Below are 19,325 nucleotides of genomic sequence, written 5' to 3'. Positions count from 1 at the left end.
ATTGTACATTTAGGACGGGTTGTTTCAGAGAATTTGAACAATTCTTCAAATTTCAAAGTTAAATTTCCAGTTCTGTGAAAGATTTTTTCAAGTTCTATTATTATTTCAGTTCTGTCATGCAACTAGCCTATGATGATATAATAACAGAACTTGAATAAGACTTTCAAAGTACACAGAAATGAACGTTGAAATTTAATGAATTGTTCAAATTCTCCGAAACAACCCGTCCTTAGTGTTACATTATTAGATCTGAATTAGGTAAGGCGCACTGTAGAAATAATTTTTAGAAGATGACCACTGATACTAAATTACTATTTTTAAGTTTGTTATAGTAAAGCGCACTTGAAGTGAAATAACGCTAAACTGCGCAATATAAATGCTGTGTTATTATTATTATTAATAGTTGCTGAACATTCAATAGCACATCAATAGTTGCCTCTAAACATGCCGCACAAGACACGTGAGGAAATGACTAGCAAATAATTATTAAACAAAAAAATTAAGTGTACAAAATCAATTGTGACTATAATAACCCACTTGGACCTTCCAATCAAAGTTCGAATTATTAACTATCTTGCTACTGGCCAGTCGAGGGTGGCTCAAGTGCGTTGCGCATCCGTGAGTGGTATATCTATGGTGAGACAATTTTTTACAAAAACGACTCTATATAAATAATCTAATACAATATTTTACTGGAATTTAGCATAATATGAATATTCTAAGACGCCAGTTGCATGTACATAACATCGCAAACATTTTGCAGTGTTATGAAAAGGGATTTTTTTTTAAATGTATTGTTTGAACAAAGAATTTATTTCATTCAGTGGATACAATTTTGTTATAAAACTAAACATATTTGATTACAAACACATTATTTTAATGAAAGAGACATACTAGAATGGAAATGTTTAATTTCAATATTTAGGATGTTAGGATACATTTTTCAGCATTAATATTTATTGACATAAAATAAATTGTATTCTGCGGAGGGTGCTTTGCCTTCAATGCCAATGTGTATGTCTGTGTTGTAGACTTTTCTATTTTATCATACATAATACAAATTACAAATCAATGAAAAATTAAAGCAGTAAAGATATATTTATTTGTAGAACTCGTGTTCACTTTCATCCTTTTTGATGTTGTTTTTGTAGCCCTTTTCAAAGTCCTTGGGCAGTACAATGTACCTGTAATAAAATCATTTATTAGAAAATGGTGACCAGAATGAAGCATGTAATGGCATTTTCGAATAGTAACAGGGATGAATACAATGCTACAAAGTTGTTCTTACACTGTTGCCTACTAAGTAAAAAAAAAAAAAAAAGAAAAAAAAAAGGCAATTGACTGTATGCCGAGATTTTCTGTTCTTGGCTCTTAAATGCTGTGAACTTTAAAAATGTATTTTATCCATTCAGTACACCGCTAAGACAATGCAAGCAAGAATCTCTTTAACCTGTACCAAGTTATGTTCAATAGTAGACAATACAATACAAATTATTATTCATAGGGTTTGCCACTGAGAAATCCATCATTAACCTCAATTTCTGATACATGCACTGTTATGAGAATTATTTGTTTAAATTACATGAAAGATTGTGGCCGTCCATGTGCTATGATGGTTGAAAATAATAAAACTAACCTGTTTTCTCTGACTGCGTGCATGCCCGCCTCTTGGCAGATGGCGTTGATGTCAGCTCCGGAAATGCGATCTGGTCGAGCCACATAGTCCTCAAGATCCACTTCATCCGACAGGTTCATCTTTCCTGTGATGGTGGTGAACACCAGTCGCTTTTGACGTCTGGAAAGAACAACACATCATGAGTTCTGCAACCAATATCTTCGTCATAGCCTGAAAGCGATGCTTGCTGAGGATACTGACTCCCACTTCAATTACCCTGGTGAACCATGCCCCTCTACACAAAGACACGGAGAGCCGTGGACACCTGTGATACTTGTTCAGTTCAATGCATAGGTTATCTTCCTCTGCTTGTTCTACCTTCCACTTTGCCAGTCACCATGAACTTCTCCAGATAACTCCAGAAGTTATCAGTTTGGAGAATGATGTGTCTAAAGTATGTATCTTAGAATTTATTGTACACTGACATTTGACACCTTATTTCAGATGCCTATCTATGAATAGATTGACCAAAAGACCAACAAAAGGAATAAAACTACGTACTTTAGTTAGTGTACTGTGTAACTTTAATTTTTGTACTACAACACATGCACATATAGTTTATAAAGATGTATTTCTGCATTTATAGGGAGCTAAAATAAAATTGCCCATTTTAAAAAAAGATGGGAATGATTATCACCTTGGTGACAAAATATCTTCTCGGGCTCTGCTGGTAAATATTCCACAGAGAGCTAAGAGCGCCCGCAGACGAGAGACTTTAGTCGCGGGCATAAAAATCCACTACGGTATGTATATGGAAGTGCATCCACAATGAGTTTTTTTTATTTTGTATGAATTTAAGAATAGGTTCCAACTGTCGCCGCGATTACAGTCTCTCGTCTGCGGGCAACCTAAGTGTTGACAATGGTTGGAATGTATTTTCATTAAAAAAAATACTTCTAAATTAAAGCATTATGTAATGAGAATGGAAGGTACCTCCCTATTCCCTGTTTGCATAATACGCAATCATTATTTTGTTAAATAAATTATTTTCTGAATAAAATATTACAGCTTAAAATGAATACTTCATTGCACTTTTAATTTATGGGTCAGATATCTTGTTTGCACATGCTTTGTGATTTAAATAGGCAATAGGTTTACCTGTCGGGTAAGGGAAATTCAATTTTCCTATCAAGTCTTCCGGGCCTAAGGAGAGCGGGATCCAGGGTGTCAGCACGATTCGTTGCCATTATAACCTTAAAAAATATACACAAATTAGAAACAATCATTGATCCTAATATGTACTACCAAATTTTATTTTTTTTAATGACCGAGTGTTTGTTGGTGTGAATATCGCACAACAGTCGTAACTGCTGCCAACCATCTGAAGCCAGTGAAATTGCGGCATCCCTAATTATTGGGGTTTGTTGTGAGGCGAAGGTTGACAATGATGGAGAAGTACCTGGCTATTTAGATCTGATCGCCAAATGGATAATGCCATTTCAAGTAACGTTTCGATTTAGAATGCTGATCTTTCACCAGGGCGATACTGTATACAGTAGAACCTCGTTAATTCGAAATCCACCGGACATCAAAAATCAAATTTCGAATTAACGAATTCCCACGTAATTCGAAATTTTATGAAGAAAAAAAAAAAAAAAAACGCCGAAAATCGATTTTCTCGGCCGCCTCTTCAAATCCAGGTGGAATTTTAGTTGTAAATTCGTATTAATACCAATTATTTCTTTATTTTCGCGGCCGATTACCGTAGCGGCGGGTCCTTTAAATTCAGATATTCGCAATAAATTCGTAGAAATGCTATATATTTACGCGAAAATCGAGATTTCGTTGCCGATTTCGGTCGCGGCCTACCCTTTAAATTGAGATATTCGTAAAAATACGATATATTTCCGCGTAAATCTAGATTGCGCGGTAATTTTCCGTCGCGGCCGGCCCTTTATTTCAAATATCCGCATTTAAATTGGTAAAAATACGACATATTTCCGCGTAAAACGAGAATTCGCGGCCATATTCCGTCGCGGCCGGCTCTTTAAATTCTGATATTCGAAATAAATTCGCAATAATACGATATATTTCCGTGTAAATCGAAAATGCGCAGCCGATTTCTGTCGCGGCCGACCCTTTAAATTCAGATATTTGATGTCAATTCGTAAAAATATGATATATTTCCGCGTAAATCCAATTTTATTGGCAGTTTTTCGTCGCGGCCGGCCTTTCAAGTTCAGATATTTGAAGTAAATTCGTAAAAATATGTCATATTTCGGCGTGAATCGAATTTTTTCGGCCGATTTCCGTCGCGCCGTATTTTTTAACTCGGATATTCGAAGTAAATTTAGTAAAAATACGATATATTTCCGCGTAAATTGAAATTTCGCGTCCGATTTCCGTCGCGGCGGGTCCTTTAAAATTCAGATATTCGAAATAAATTCGTAAAAATACGATATATTTACGCGTAAATCGAGATTTCGCGGCCGATTTCCGTCGCAGCGGGCTATTTAAATTCAAATATTCGAAATAAATTCGTAATTATACGATACATTTACGCGTAAATAGAAATTTCGCGGCCGAGTTTCGTCGAAGCCGACCCTTTAAATTCAGATATTTGGTGTAAACTCGTATATAATAAATTTGAAAAAGTATGACATTCCAGTGTAAATCGATTCAGATTTACAAGATAATAATACTAATTAGGACGATGTATAACCACGTAAAAATACATTTCGGCGTTTTACCGCCACGGCTGACTTTTAGATTCAGATTTACGAAATATTATGATTTATTTTCGCAAAAATCAAATTTTTTCGAATTACACTAACAAATTTTCGTGCGCGGACAAAAATAAATTTCGAATTACGAATTAACGAATTTCGAATTAAAAAAATTTTTGTATGAAAAAATTTTTCTGCGGAAATTTTTTTGGCGAAAATTTCGAATTACGCGTTTTTTCGAATTATCGGGGTTCGAATTAACGGGGTTCTACTGTATAAGTATCATACACTCTGGAAAGTGCCACAAATAAACTTTATACATATTATTTTAAAATAGCCGACGTGTACCTGACGTTGCTAAGGGTTATCCTCAGGAGATAGACATATACCATCGCTGACTTTTCTTTAGGCCTTTTTAAGGTATAAAGTTCCGTAGTTCATTATTTTGATCCATCTATAAGGTTTAGCCAGCGTGAGCAATGTAATGGACAAAAATGCGTCCGAAAATATTTTTTTCGACTTGATTTCCTCTTTCCTCTACTTTCTACAAATTTAATATACTTTTATTATTTATATATAAACCTTCCTGAAGAAATTCTAATGTTAGTGATAATCCGTTGCGTAGCTTAGAAGAACTAAGTGCACAAACAGACAGAAAGAATCGCCCCCTTTACAACAGTAAAATTATTATAATATTTAGAGATAAAGATATTGTGAAATAACACAAATTGATCAAATTAAATTTTACATGTGCATGCCGGGATTTGAACCTGCAACCTTTGAATTCGTAGTCAAAGATCGTAACCACCCAACCATGAAGACTGTCAAAAGGATTTGAAGCTGGATTATTTTATGAATAAAATTAGCTTACTTTTACGTTGGTGGTCTGATCGAACCCGTCCATCTGATTGAGGAGTTCTAGCAGGATTCTCTGGACTTCTCTGTCTGCACCGGTTTGGGCATCAAATCTGCAATTAAAAAATAAAAACGTATGTTGCATATACATAATATTATTGTGAACCTTGCCCCCTTTAATTCAAGTTCAACTAGTCATTGATCTGTGAAACAGCCGTATCTTACCTCTTGGTGGCGATGGCGTCAATCTCGTCAATGAAGATGATGGCGGGGGAGTTCTCTTTGGCGAGCCGGAACACGTCCCTCACCATGCGGGGTCCCTCACCCAGGTACTTCTGGACAAACTCTGATCCCACTACGCGAATGAACGCAGCTGGAACAAAATGGATAAGATTTATAGAGATGGATCTGGAAAGATTACAGAGATAAATTTCGAAAAAGTTTTTAAGATCCATGAAGTATCACTATAACACAAATTGTGTCAAAACTATTATGTGATTCGATAGGTTAATAATAATTAAATTTAGATGCAGGCAGACTTCAGCAATGTCATTGATGAAAACGGAGAAGAGAAGCGGTTCTACGATTGAACCTTGAAGCGCACCAGAAACTCGGCAGAATGGAAGATTCCGTGTTACAAAATACATTTTTATTTAAAGTAACTTAAAATTCACTTCTGTAGCGTAACAGATTAGCAGATAAGAGTACATTATGTAAGTAGGGTACCCAGAACTGTAAAAGAGTATATTTATTCACTGGTGAATGCAGCGTGTTAGCTCTGGTCTAATAGAGTACTAACCTGTGGTGTGGTGAGCCACAGCCTTGGCCAGCATGGTCTTACCGCATCCGGGGGGCCCGTACATGAGCACCCCGCGCGGGGGGTCAATACCAATCTGCTTGTAGAGCTCAAAGTGCGTCAGGGGCAGCTCCACCGCCTCGCGGATCTCCTGCTTCTGCATGTCCATGCCTCCAATATCGCAGTACTGCACATCGGGCTTCTCGTCTGGAATGGTTGGACAATTTTTTTTTAAGAAAGACAAACAATCCCCGGTTACGAATAACCTGACAATATTAATTTAAAAATCTCCTATTACCATGTACATAACATTATTAAAATAAGATCAAAGTAATTGAGGGGCTTAGTATCAAACTGGGACATAAGCTATTAAGAAAAATTTTTGATTTACATGTAGGAAAATGATAGACAAATGAATTTTTTTTAAACTAAACAATGTTTATGAGTGGGGTATTACATAGCATAAATTAATTTTTGGCAATTAATACTTTAACTATTTTATTTAATCTTTTAAAAATGCTTATGTCCGCTACTGATACCAAAAGTGCAGTTATCGTGTTCATCAAATGCGTTTTTGAAACCATGGACCTGCAAGTGTCCCTTTTTTTTAAGTTTTACCAAATTTTTAACAATTTCAAATAGTTGTTATTTTAACGGCATGCGGCACGTCTTTATCAATTGCATGCCAAGCGCAGACTGATGAAAAGAGGGCTGGTTCGTGCGAGTTGAGCCGACTTCTTTGATTCGGGTATAGTTTACTGCCTCCGGAGCGATCCCGGGCCAACACCAACCTTCCAACTCCAACACTCTCGCAGCACTACACTCTAGAAACACTAATGTAGAGATCCTCAAAGAATGCAAGGCTGATGTTAGCGTGGGCCCTGCAGAGGGGATGAACCAAGAAAGTAGTACAGGGTGCGGCACGGAAACTTGCTGATTTGAAAAGTCAATAAAAGAAAAAGTACTTTATATATCGATTTAATTCTTTTTGTATCGTCTAGTACACATTCTGAATTTTTGTTTTAACTAGTTTTAAAAATGACATCGGGCAAATGGCGGCCCTCATTAGTGATACACTGATCTACCCTAGATTTGAAGTTTCGCTCCACTCTTTCGAGCATATCGACGGGAATGTTGGTGATGGCTTGGCGGATGTTTTCCTTCAGGTGTTGCAGGGTCCGGGGTTTATCGTTATAAACAATGGATTTGAGATATCCCCATAAAAAAAATCGCATGGTGCCAAATCGGGGGAGCGCGCCGGCCACGGTACATCACCCCTCAAGGAGATAAGGCGCTCGTGGAAGTGTTCCCTCAAAAGCTCCATCGAAGTTCTCGCTGTGTGCGCTGTGGCTCCGTCCTGCTGGAACCATACGTCCCCAAGTTCCATTTCTTCAAGTTGTGGAAGAAAAAATGTCTCAATCATTTCTCTGTAGCGAACTGCATTGACAGTAACAGTGCGTTCATCTTCCTCGAAAAAATAAGGCCCAATTATTGCAACTCTCGACAATGCACACCACACTGTAACCCGTTCACAATGAAGTGGCACCTCATGAAGTTCTTGGGGATTGACATCACTCCAATACCGCATGTTTTGTTTGTTGACACACCCGGAAAGGTGGAAATGGGCCTCATCACTGAAAAACACGACAGCGTCGTGTGGCAAGTTTCTGAGCGTTTCACATGTAGTTTGGCGAGAAGCGAAATCGCGTTCATTCAACTTTTGGACCACAGCAAGTTTGTAGGGATGAAACCGGAGTTCCTTGTGAAGAATTCGTCTCACTGTGCGATCAGAAATCCCCAGGGCAGCAGCGTGTTTACGCGCCGAACGCCGGGGAGAGCGCAAAACCGACTCCCTCACCCTCTCGACGTTTTCTGGAGTTCTGGAAGTCCATTGACCTCCTGAGCCTTTTCTTGCCACACTCCCACTTTCCCTGAATATGTCCACCCACGAAACAATTGATTGCCGCCTAGGAACGGGACCCGCGGGATGAATGTTAAACCGAGTACGGAAGGCACGTTGGGTGGCGACCACCGAATGACCGCTAGAAAAGTAAGCTTCGACGGCAAACGCACGCTGTTCCTTTGTCCAACGCATGACGCCAACTGGCTTGTAGTGTAACAAAACTTCAAGACCCCCTCTTTCCAATGAGACCCTCCCCACCCCTTTCTGACCACGCCTCGCTCGTCGGCGTCCAATTCAAATCAGCAAGTTTCCGTGCCGCACCCTGTATAAGGAGAATATATGATGTGAATGGGAATGGTAGAAGTCAAGGACGCCTGAGGAAGTCATGTTTAGAGTCAGAATAACAAAAAGGTATATATGAGACGATGTATGAATGTGACTGAAGCAAGGAGTGTGTGCGAAGACCGATTGTTTGGCAGTCTCCACGGAGAAACAGCGTGATAATAATAATAAGTGTTTTATTATCTTTTTTTTTGTGTAACAAATAGATATAATGATATCCTCACTGGGATCTCCCGTGCTGAGGATTTCAATTACATATTATGTATAATTTAATTATAAGAAAATTAATATTACATCAAAGTTACAAATAAATTTAATTATGAACAAATATTTAATAATTTTAAAATAAGTAAGATGTTTTTTGATATATATATATATATGAAGTGTTTTTTGGTATAGTTATATATATGAAATGTTTTTTGGTATAGTTCAGATGTGATGGTATTTAGGTAGTGTTACTGACCAGCCTGCAGCATGGAGATAGAGCTGTCGGCCTCCGGGGGCAGCACATCCACCAGCGCATTGGAATGCTTGTGAAGCGCCACAGAGGCAGAGGGCTTCAACAGCTCCCGGTCAATGGTGGACAGGATGCGCACGTAATAGTTGGAACCTGTGGTGCTGCCAACTGCAAACACAACATTGAGTTAGTAAAAGATTGCAGAATTAATGAAAAAAAAATAATATTTTGTCGAAGTATTTTTTTTTACTTCTTCAATAGTTGTAAAATTACTTTGATGTAGTTGAATTTGGTCTTGAAGAGACAAGTGTTGTAAGAGGGATGAAATACAAAAAACTGACAGTTCATTCCACAGCATAATAACGAGTGGTAAAAGCCAATATATTCTCAAGTGGCAAATTTCAACATACGGCATGTCTGCTGTACTGATTATGAATCAATGAAGTTAATTCTTTGAAAGCACCATCCATTGAAATGCCCGAAGAACAAACACAGGCGCCTGTATTCTGAAGATTACAAACGGTTGTCTCGGGTATCCAGATTAGAGGTGACTACAAAACTCAATTGTGGGGAGAATCAGTGAATTATTTTTAATAATGATGTAGTTCAGCTAACCAATCCCAGTATTTTGATCTACTGCTTCCAAGAACTGGCCGATGACCAGAGGCACTGACTGTATCCGCTTTACTTCTTCTTGAGCGTGTAAATATTCCTTCTTGAGGTTTCTTTGTTCATCTTTAATGTATTCTTCTTGAACTTCAATAAATTCTAACATACGTTGAAGTTTCTATAAAAAAAATAACAATATGTAAAAGGAGCATAAGAGTAATATATCTAAGAGAAATATCTCGAATCTGATTTACGATGTTAGACAATAACTTACAACTACAGAATGACTTTGAAAGTATTAGGGTAGCCTTTTAGCATTTAGATATTGAACAAGGTATAACATTATTTCTATTATCTAGTGATTCTAGTGTGACAGTAATAACAGATAATATAATATACTTGGTATTTTTATAACCCAGCTAAATAAGTTGGCATGAAACAATGGTAAAGTGGTCGGTAAAATTCTAAATCCTTACAAGATATGTATGTACAACTATTTACGATAAGAAAACTTAACAGTCCATTATTTTACCTTAAATTTCGTGTACAGGTCTTCTGTCTCCAAATCCTCGATAGTTTCGACTCCCTTGGTGGAAGCACCTTTGATGTCAACAACCATGTCATCCTGAAAATAGACGTGAAACAAGTAAATTAAATAACTCGAATAAAATCGTTGGTAAATAATGACTTCATTTACCAATACTAACTTTATCGGGCAAAACAATTCCAATCTCTTCCATTTTTAACAATTTGTGAGATTTCTCTCCTAGATGACTTGTGATAAATTTTCGGGAACACAAAACGCCAAGTCAAAACTACGAGTATCTCGAAGCGCTTTAGGAAACGAGTTGCGAGCGACCTCTCAAGAAAAACAAAACTTAACTTGTGTTAATTTAAATTTGTTGAATATATGCACGTAAAACGACTTTGGATTTTTGATTTTAACGGGTACAAAACATTCATAAAAGTATTTTATTTTTTAAATAATTAATCGCGCTAAGGATTTATTTGCGTGTATTTAATAGATAAGTCTAATAATAACCTTTGAAACGTTTACGTTAAGGACTATTTTTGAGTGAAATTTTTAATGTGTTTGGTGAGTAAGATAGATACATATATCTAGATAGATATTCTATGATTACGGTATTGCCAGCATTGAAATAAGTAAAATAACTGTGGGTACGCTAGTACTTTGTAACGAAAATGCCGAAAAAACTCGCTTGGCCACTTAATTTTGACCATGGATAAACGGAATGGATGTGAACAATACAATGGCGACGGAAGTGCCCGCGTAATCAGTAAATTAGTTTCGTAAAAATACTAACCGAATTCGACCATTTTAAAGGAGTGAAAACATTATACCGAGAAAGAAAACTCATAAAAATAATACCAATGAGTTGGTCCTTTAAAATCCGTGCAATGTGTGCAGTGATGGCTTGAAATGGAAAGCTGTGTTCGACGAGTCCATACATGCCAATCGACAGTTATTCCTACATTATGAAACAGTATAGTGTAAAATAGAGTGTAAATCATGTAACTTAACGGGTATGTTTAAGGACTCATAATGAGATATTAATTATAGTTGATTTCCAAAAGTTAAAACCAACCTACATTCGAGTGTCATCATTGGCTGACAATTTTCACCATTCGCTAGCTCACAAGCAATAATTCTTTGTTATCTCGTAGACTTAACAATATTAATAATAAGAAAACAATTATTTACTTAATAATAAAACGAGTTTTGCATAACCGTGACTTTCAAAGTGTAACGTCATACTCACGAAAGCCAATAATAATTGCACAAATTGGTTCCGGTGGTCGAAAGTTTTACCGGGGTGAAAACTCAAAAAGTAAATCCGGTGATGGTGTTCTCTACGGAAGTGGTGTCGCAACAAATAATCGCGCAGAAAACTATTATCTGTTTAACCTCAAGTAAAGCCGTCGGTGACTTTAAACTTTTCGAGTTTCGCTCAACTCGAAAAGTTTAACCATTTTGATGGAACTATGAACCTGGACCCTCTTTCCTTCAGTCTCGCACGGATAAACCAGTTATTGGCGAGCTCCACGAAGGAGAACAGCGAGCGGACCGGGCAGGAACTATCGCTGCTAGTGTCCCTGCACGGCGCGGAAGCCGACAAGCAGGCCGTCCGACGTGCAGTCAGCGAAGCGGCGCGGGCCGGCGGCTGGGAGGGGCGCGGGGCGGCGCTACTCCAGCGGCTGCTGGCGCACCCCGCCAGGGCCTCCGCGCTCCTGCACGCCCTTGACAGGCCCGCCAAGGGGGCTCGCTCTCTGCGTCTCAGCCCCACACAGGAAGCCGCGCTCTGCCTGGCGCTCTTGTCCGCCGCTGAGCCCGAGGCGCGCGAGCTAGCCGCGCAGCGTCTGCGCCGTCGGCTGCCCGAGCTGGTGCAGGGCTACCTGGACGCTGAGGGTGGCGGTCTGCGCGACTGCGGCCCCGAGCTACTGCAGCCCCTGCTCGCCGCTCTCGCCCGCCAACCCCTGGGCCTCGCTCCCGACCCGCTGCTACGGCGCCTGCGCAGGGACTTCCCGCGGGACCTGGTGCCCGTGATCCTCGCGCCGCTGCTCTACCCTGACGGCGCCGAGACCCCCCTGGAGGAGATGACGGAGGACGCGGCCGGCGGTGCCATGGAGGGCTCCGTGGCCGAGCTGGTGCGAGAGATGGGCTATTCCTTCACAGCCTCGCTGGAAGAATGCAAGATGGACCTGCTGAACCTAGGTGGCCGCGACCTGGCCGCCGTGGACGTGGCACGGCTCGTGGCCATGATGGCGCGCCACCACACGGGGCTGGGCGAGCTGCCAGCGCCGGGCACCTTCTGGCTGCCGGGCCGAGACAAGCCCGAGACTCCGGCCACTAGGAGTCCACACGACTCCTGGAACCTCGAGGTCTTTGTGCAGACCATCAAGGAACTGTACCCCAACCTCAACTGGAAAGAGGTCATTCTGCAGCTTGACCACCCGGACTTCCTAGTGAAAGACAGACAGGGACTTAACATCATATTTTCAATATTGCGTTCAGGGATTCAGAACTCGTCAGCTTACCCCAATAACATCTTCCCCGTAGAATATATCTATAGGCATTGGACTAATGTGGAGGGTCAGATGAGCCTCATCTCGCAGATCATTAAAAACCCAGATATTTTCTGTTTTGGGGATCATCCCCACCACCCTGTGGCTGTGGACATTCTCAAGTCTGTACCCGAATCTGATAACAAAGAGATATCCAATTGGAGATCCCTTTACCTTGTTGAATTATTGTTGTATTTGGGGGAAAGGGGATTTTACAGTCAAGTACAAGAACTGTTCATGATTCCTATTCAGCAGTGCCCCGATGTATTGTTATTGGCCTTGTTACAAATTAATCCCAAAGACAGTATGTTACGACACGAGTTGATCTCTAATCTTATTCCTATATTCTTGAGCAATCATCCTAATTCTGCGATAATCTTGCACCATGCGTGGCACAGTCAGAATCCTACCATAAAGCAGCTAATCATGCGAGCGATGGCCGATTGGTACCTGAGGGGAGAGAATGATCAGTCCAAGCTGTCTAGAATACTGGACGTCGCTCAAGATCTCAAAGCTCTCTCTTTACTGCTTAATATTAATTCCTTTATGTTTGTGATTGATCTCGCCTGCTTGGCATCGCGTAGAGAATACTTAAAGCTAGATAAATGGCTCACAGATAAAATCAGAGAACACGGAGAGAGTTTTATCACGACAATGGTAAAGTTCCTCCAGAGACGTTGCCCACAGGTTGTAGGAGGGAAGATTTTAGATGAGCAGTTACCTAAAGCTGCTCAACTGCCTCAAGAAACCATCACAACCATGCTCGGGTGTGTCAACATGGCGTGTGTCAACAATGTGCAGCCAGATTTGATGGATATGATAATTGCCGTGAATGCAAACTGCGCTGCCCTCCTAAACAAGCCCCGACAGGTGGTGGGCAACCTCCAGCGCCCTCATAGAATCCTGGAAACACCCTTTAACCCAGGTGGTATCGGGGGACAGATATTCAACACTCCGGCAGTTGATAACATCATCACTCCCAACTTTGCCAACATGAACCTCGGCGCTCCCGGCAACACTCCGTTCTCCCTCCCATCCTCCCTGGGCCCGCTGGTGTCCACTACTCCGGGCTCCCCTTCGCGCCTCATGGCAGGGCCCTCCAGTAGCCCCTTCATGATGCCCCTGCAGCACGGCGGTAACCTGCCCAACGTGGGCATGATGAATAGGATGGGCACCGCTCCTCCTCTGGGCAAGCAACAAGAATCTCAGATTGTGTTCCCAGAAATTATGCAAAATGTTTCCAAGGACATTGAGGATGAGGCCAATGGTTATTTCCAAAGGATTTACAACCACCCTCCACACCCCACCCTCTCCATCGATGAAGTATTGGACATGCTCAAGAAGTTCCAAGACTCGCCCAACAAGAGAGAAAGAGAAGTGTACAGCTGCATGCTGAGGAACCTGTTTGAGGAATACAGATTTTTCCCTCAGTATCCTGACAAAGAGTTACACATCACCGCTCAACTCTTTGGAGGCATTATAGAAAGGGGCTTGGTCACCAGCTACATGGCCCTCGGACTGGCTTTAAAGTTTGTCCTGGAAGCTTTGAGAAAACCGGCCGGATCCAAGATGTACTATTTCGGTATTGCAGCCTTGGATAGGTTTAAATCACGACTCAAAGATTATCACAAGTACTGCGAGCATGTGAGGGCCATCGAGCACTTCTTCGAGTTCCCTCCTCATCTGAAGGACTATGTGGAGTACGGTCTGCAAGGCCAAGAGCCCCCCAGCAAACCCCAGGGCCCCATGTTCCCCTCTACCATGGCCAGTCTGCTGCCCCCAGCGCCCGCCCCTCCCGCCACCTCCATGTCCCTGTATAAGCCTCCGCCGGCTGCCCCCGGACAGGTGTGCTTCCTGCCCAAGGTGTCCACCGCCTCGCACTCGGCGCCCCGTCCTTCTATTGCTAACGCCACCAACATCGACACTCTGCTGGTGGCCACCGGAGAAGATAATAAGATCACCTCTCCTCCTGACTCTGTGCAGGACAAGTCTGCCTTCATATTCAATAACCTCAGTCAGCTCAATCTTCAGACCAAGTGTGACGAGTTGAGAGACATCATCACGGAAGAGTATTGGCCTTGGTTGTCGCAATATCTGGTCATGAAGAGAGCTTCTATAGAGTTAAATTTCCACACACTCTATTCTAATTTCCTGGATGTACTTAAAATCAAGCAGGTAAACGAAATGGTCACTAGAGAAACCTTCCGTAACATTAATGTCCTTCTGCGCTCTGATAAAGGCATAGCTAATTTTTCTGACCGATCTCTGTTGAAAAACTTAGGTCACTGGTTAGGAATGCTGACATTGGGAAGGAATAGACCCATTCTGCAAATAGACATCGATCTGAAGAGTCTTATCTTGGAAGCCTACCATAAAGGACAACAGGAGTTACTGTACGTCGTACCATTTGTTGCAAAAGTCTTGGAATCTTGCGATAAGAGTAAAGTGTTTAAGCCGCCAAACCCTTGGACCATGAGCATCATGAATGTCCTGGCTGAACTACATCAAGAGCCAGATCTCAAACTCAATCTTAAATTTGAAATTGAAGTTTTATGCAAGAACTTGAACATCGATGTGGCCGACTTGAAACCCGCCGTTTACTTGAGAGATTCAGAAAGGGCCCACAATATAGAATACCAACTGTCGGGAGGAAGGAAAGAGAAAGAGGCCACCCCGGCTATCAGTCAGAACATGAGCACTCCTACTCCGACCGCCAACATGAACACCAACATGATCCCCGAAGACTTGTCGGGGCCCTCGGTCACCCCCACCAGCGGGGCTCTTCAGCCGGGAGATGGCGGTCAACCTTCTGCCGTGGGACTACCCGAGCCCAGGTTCAACTATGCAGACGTCAACCTCACATCATCACAGTTTGGACAGAACATCGTCATCCATCCGCAGGTCGCTCTTCTTCAGAGTAATCCCCACTTGAAAAACTTCATCAAGTCTGCCATTGAACGATCCATTCAAGAATGGATTCACCCTGTTGTCGACCGATCCATCAAGTACGCATTGACCACCTGTGAACAGATTATCAGAAAAGATTTTGCATTGGATTGCGATGAAGTGCGTATGAGGCAATCTGCCCACCACATGATGAGAAATCTCACAGCGGGAATGGCTATGATAACTTGTAGGGAACAACTCCTGACGACAATCAACACTAATTTGAAGACAGCATTTTTAGCGGGTATGAACTCCACCACCCCTCAACAGAAGGAAATAATAGAAGCTGCCGCCTTGAAGATAGCCAACGACAACATGGAGCTGGCCTGCGCGATCATCCAGAAGACCGCCGTTGAAAAGGCACTTCCGGAGCTGGATAAGAGGCTGATGAATGATTACGATCTCAGGAAAATAGCCCGCCAAGAAGGCCGAAGATACTTCGACACCTTTGTCCTCAATTATCAAGGAGACAGAATGCCAGAAAGATGTCGTCTCAAGGTTGGTGTAATAATTGATTCTCAAATTGCCGTGTATGAAGAATTTGCCCGAAATATTCCAGGATTTATTGCTTCAAAAGAGCGGGAAACTACTCTCATTATCCCAAAAGCTGTTAACCACGAACCTGTACCTATTGCCAGTTTCAACCAAAGTGTAATCCCCAACCAAATAGGGTATTATGGAAATGACGAATTAGGTCAGCTCATTAGTGAAGCTGAAGTGTACCTGAGCAACATCCTAAGTGTACCGGCTCTAGGTAACCAGGCTCAGAACACCCACAACCTCCTGGAGTGTCTCCTGATGGTGCGTCGCAACGCTGACCCCGTCAACGCCTTCCAACTGCTGCAGAAGACTGTGGAGGGGCTGCTGGATGGAGTCACTCCGCTGCCCAGTGGCACATCTAGCGAACACGTGGAAGCAATGAATCGCTTCAAGGAGTTGCACATCAGGGCACTCAAGCTGCTCCAGGACACTAGAGCTTATGGCATCGCTTGGACCAACAAACACGTCACTAGAACTCTGACCGAGTGTCGAGAAGAGTTAAAGTATAACACGGGGGCGGTGGATTGTCTGATTCGTTCCAACCTCGTCAATTTGCCACAATATGACGCGGCTTTAGTCCAGTTCATGGACGGTGGAAGTAACTACATGGCCGTTGCATTCGCTATGCAACTGGTGCAACTCTACCTGGTGGATGATAGGGAACTTGCCGTGCTCACAGAAGCAGATGTGTACAACACCATCGAGGTCTTCATCAGGATGATTTCCCAGCCCAGACAGCCTCCACCCGACGGCCTGGCTGCTTTGGTAGATTCCCTTAGAGCAAACAGAGAAACCACCAATGCGCCTCCTGAACGTCACGTGCCAACCTCCTTTATCCACTCCGGGGTAATGCAAGTCCGTGGCAGAGATCACGATGATCCTCCCGGCCTGACAGAAAAGACAGAATTCTTACTACGCGATTGGGTGAACTTATATCACAACCCACCGACCAACACCGAACCCCTGAAGACATTCAATATGTTTGTTCAGCAAATGAACCACCAGGGCATTCTTAAAACTGATGATTTGATATCTAGGTTCTTTAGAATTGCTACTCAGTTGTGCATAGATAACATATATTCCATCTTGGAGGAGGAACGCCAGAACCCCCCCGAAACAGTAAACCGCAATAAGTATTACCACATGACCGACGCCTACGTGCGGCTAGTTGCCCTGTTAATCAAGAATTCAGGAGAAACAGGCAATACGGCACCCAAAATAAATCTGCTATGCAAAGTGCTGGGTATTACTGCCGGTTGGCTTTTGCAAGACCATGAAGAACATGGCGCCGCGTTCCAGCAGCTGCCTTACAGTCGGATTCTTCTCATCTTGTTCCTAGAGCTCAATCAGCCCGAGCCGGTACTGGAGTCCATCAACTATCAGCTATTGAAATCCTTCTGCCACACCCTGAACATGATCGGCCCCGCCGCAGCCCCCGGCTTCGCGTATGCCTGGATAGACTTTGTGTCCCACAGGGCCTTCATCAGCAGAATGCTGGCCGTCACTCCGCAGCAGAAGGGATGGGGACTTTATTCTCAGCTCTTGGTGGCCATGTTCAGGTTCATCGGACCTTTCCTTCGCAACACCGAGCTGGCCAAACCAGTCACCCTCATGTACAAGGGAATACTCAAAGTTCTGCTGGTTCTTTTGCACGACTTTCCTGAATTCTTGTGCGATTACCATTATGCCTTTTGTGATGAAATTCCCCCTAACTGTATCCAGATGAGGAACTTGATATTGTCGGCCTTCCCTCGCAACATGCGATTGCCTGACCCGTTCACCCCCAACCTTAAAGTAGATCTCTTGGTGGAGATCACGCAGCCGCCTCGCGTCATGACCAATTTTGTGGTTTCCATCCAGCCCATTAGTTTCAAGAATGACTTGGATGCGTACTTGAAGTCTCGGGCACCGGTCACCTTCCTGTCTGAACTGAGGAGCATAATGCAGGTATCCAACGAGCCCGGGAAAAGGTACAACATTCAGCTGATGAATGCGGTGGTAGTATACGTGGGCACTCAGGCTATCTCCTTCATCCGAGGCAAGGGGCAGAACCCCAACATGTCCACCATTGCACACTCGGCTCACATGGACATCTTCCAGAACCTGGCCGTGGACCTGGACCACGAAGGGAGATACATCTTCCTGAATGCCATTGCCAACCAGCTGCGCTACCCCAACAGCCACACGCACTACTTCAGCTGCGCGCTGCTGTACCTGTTTGCCGAAGCTAACACGGAGGCCATCCAGGAGCAGATAACGCGCATGCTGCTGGAGAGGCTGATCGTGAACCGCCCCCACCCGTGGGGATTGCTGATCACCTTCATTGAGCTGATTAAGAACACCAACTATAAGTTCTGGGAGCATGACTTTGTGCACTGTGCCACGGAGATCGAGAAGCTGTTTGAGTCGGTGGCTCGCTCCTGTATGGTGGACAAAACCTCCAACAAGCAGGAGATAGAACTTGCCGAATGATTAGCTCTGTTATATAAGAATACTATTAAAGAAAGGCCTCGTGTTAGATGTAGGTACAAATGTTTTGGGTTTATAGTTCTATCGTTCTGTCCAAGTTCTGGCTTTCCAGTGAACATGAAGCCATATGAGTATGTTTGATTCTCTTTAGGGTTAATCTAAGAATTTCATCTGGTTTTTTAACGATGCATCTTCCAATATGTAATTGTGTCTCAAAGAAAACACAATGAAAGTGGTACTAATTTTGTATTTTTTAATAAAAAAAATAAAATCCATAAAATAGAAGTGTACAAAATTCAAAGTGATAAAAGTAGGTTTTGTAAGCTCTGGAGCCTCTTCAATGTGTTTTCTTTCGGTCGTTAGTACGAAGCCGGCCTGCTAATAAGGCTGCGTTGAGTATTAATATTAATCTTGTACAATACTATCAAATTATTATATAATGTATTTGCTTTTACCGAATATGTATCCCTTAAATCTGGTTTCCTTGCACATACCGTGTACAAAGTTTGGTCGCACTTCGGTCGCTACGACTGAAGCAAGTATTTCGGTTATGTATTTTAAATGATTATTTTTTTAACTCACAAATCGTGTGATTTTTCATTTTAAGTATAATTAGTTTTCTTCTCTTTAGTAGTAAGGAGAAATAACCCTGTGGGGGGTTGTATAATGAAGCTATGTATAAAATATATTTTTAGAAACTTGTCATATGGCTATGTAAAATAGTATTTTGTGATTTTTTTAATACTTTGGTTTCTAATGTATAAAGTTGAACTTTATATTTGCTTAATTATTTTTTCTCTTAATTTTCTTGAATAAATTTTAATATTACGCAGATTTTTCTCTTTTCATTGAACACCTCACTCCTTTCATTAAATTGCACATTTCTGTTCTACGAATCTTAATAATAACAATATTATTTTGGATCTATTATTTATTCAATGGTAAATTTTAGAAAAATATCTCTTAATATAATAGTATTTTAT

General features: G+C 42.0%; 2 protein-coding genes across 2 annotated transcripts; one reads left to right on the top strand and one right to left on the bottom strand.

Moving 5' to 3' along the window:
- Positions 1-894: 894 nt before the first annotated feature.
- Positions 895-10,168, bottom strand: LOC149415223 (26S proteasome regulatory subunit 6B). The gene is made up of 10 exons (XM_089642753.1): positions 10,011-10,168; positions 9,836-9,928; positions 9,310-9,481; positions 8,701-8,862; positions 5,996-6,199; positions 5,422-5,569; positions 5,213-5,309; positions 2,774-2,868; positions 1,637-1,795; positions 895-1,184 (listed from the first exon to the last, which is right to left on the bottom strand). Exons 1-10 carry the CDS (start codon positions 10,041-10,043, stop codon positions 1,100-1,102), a joined length of 1,248 nt encoding a protein of 415 aa, XP_089498879.1. The 5' UTR covers positions 10,044-10,168; the 3' UTR covers positions 895-1,099.
- A 389-nt stretch (positions 10,169-10,557) lies between these two features.
- Not1 (CCR4-NOT transcription complex subunit 1) lies at positions 10,558-19,162 on the top strand. Its single transcript, XM_089642371.1, has one exon. It carries the CDS (start codon positions 11,308-11,310, stop codon positions 18,343-18,345), a length of 7,038 nt encoding a protein of 2,345 aa, XP_089498497.1. The 5' UTR covers positions 10,558-11,307; the 3' UTR covers positions 18,346-19,162.
- The last annotated feature ends 163 nt before the right edge of the window (positions 19,163-19,325 follow it).

Source organism: Hesperophylax consimilis, chromosome 18, assembly GCF_061612785.1.
Source record: "Hesperophylax consimilis isolate HC1 chromosome 18, BYU_Hcon_1.0, whole genome shotgun sequence".
Classification (NCBI taxonomy): Eukaryota; Metazoa; Arthropoda; class Insecta; order Trichoptera; family Limnephilidae; genus Hesperophylax; species Hesperophylax consimilis.
Note: the sequence above shows the minus strand (reverse complement) of the source record. Positions and strands in the feature narration are given on the sequence as shown.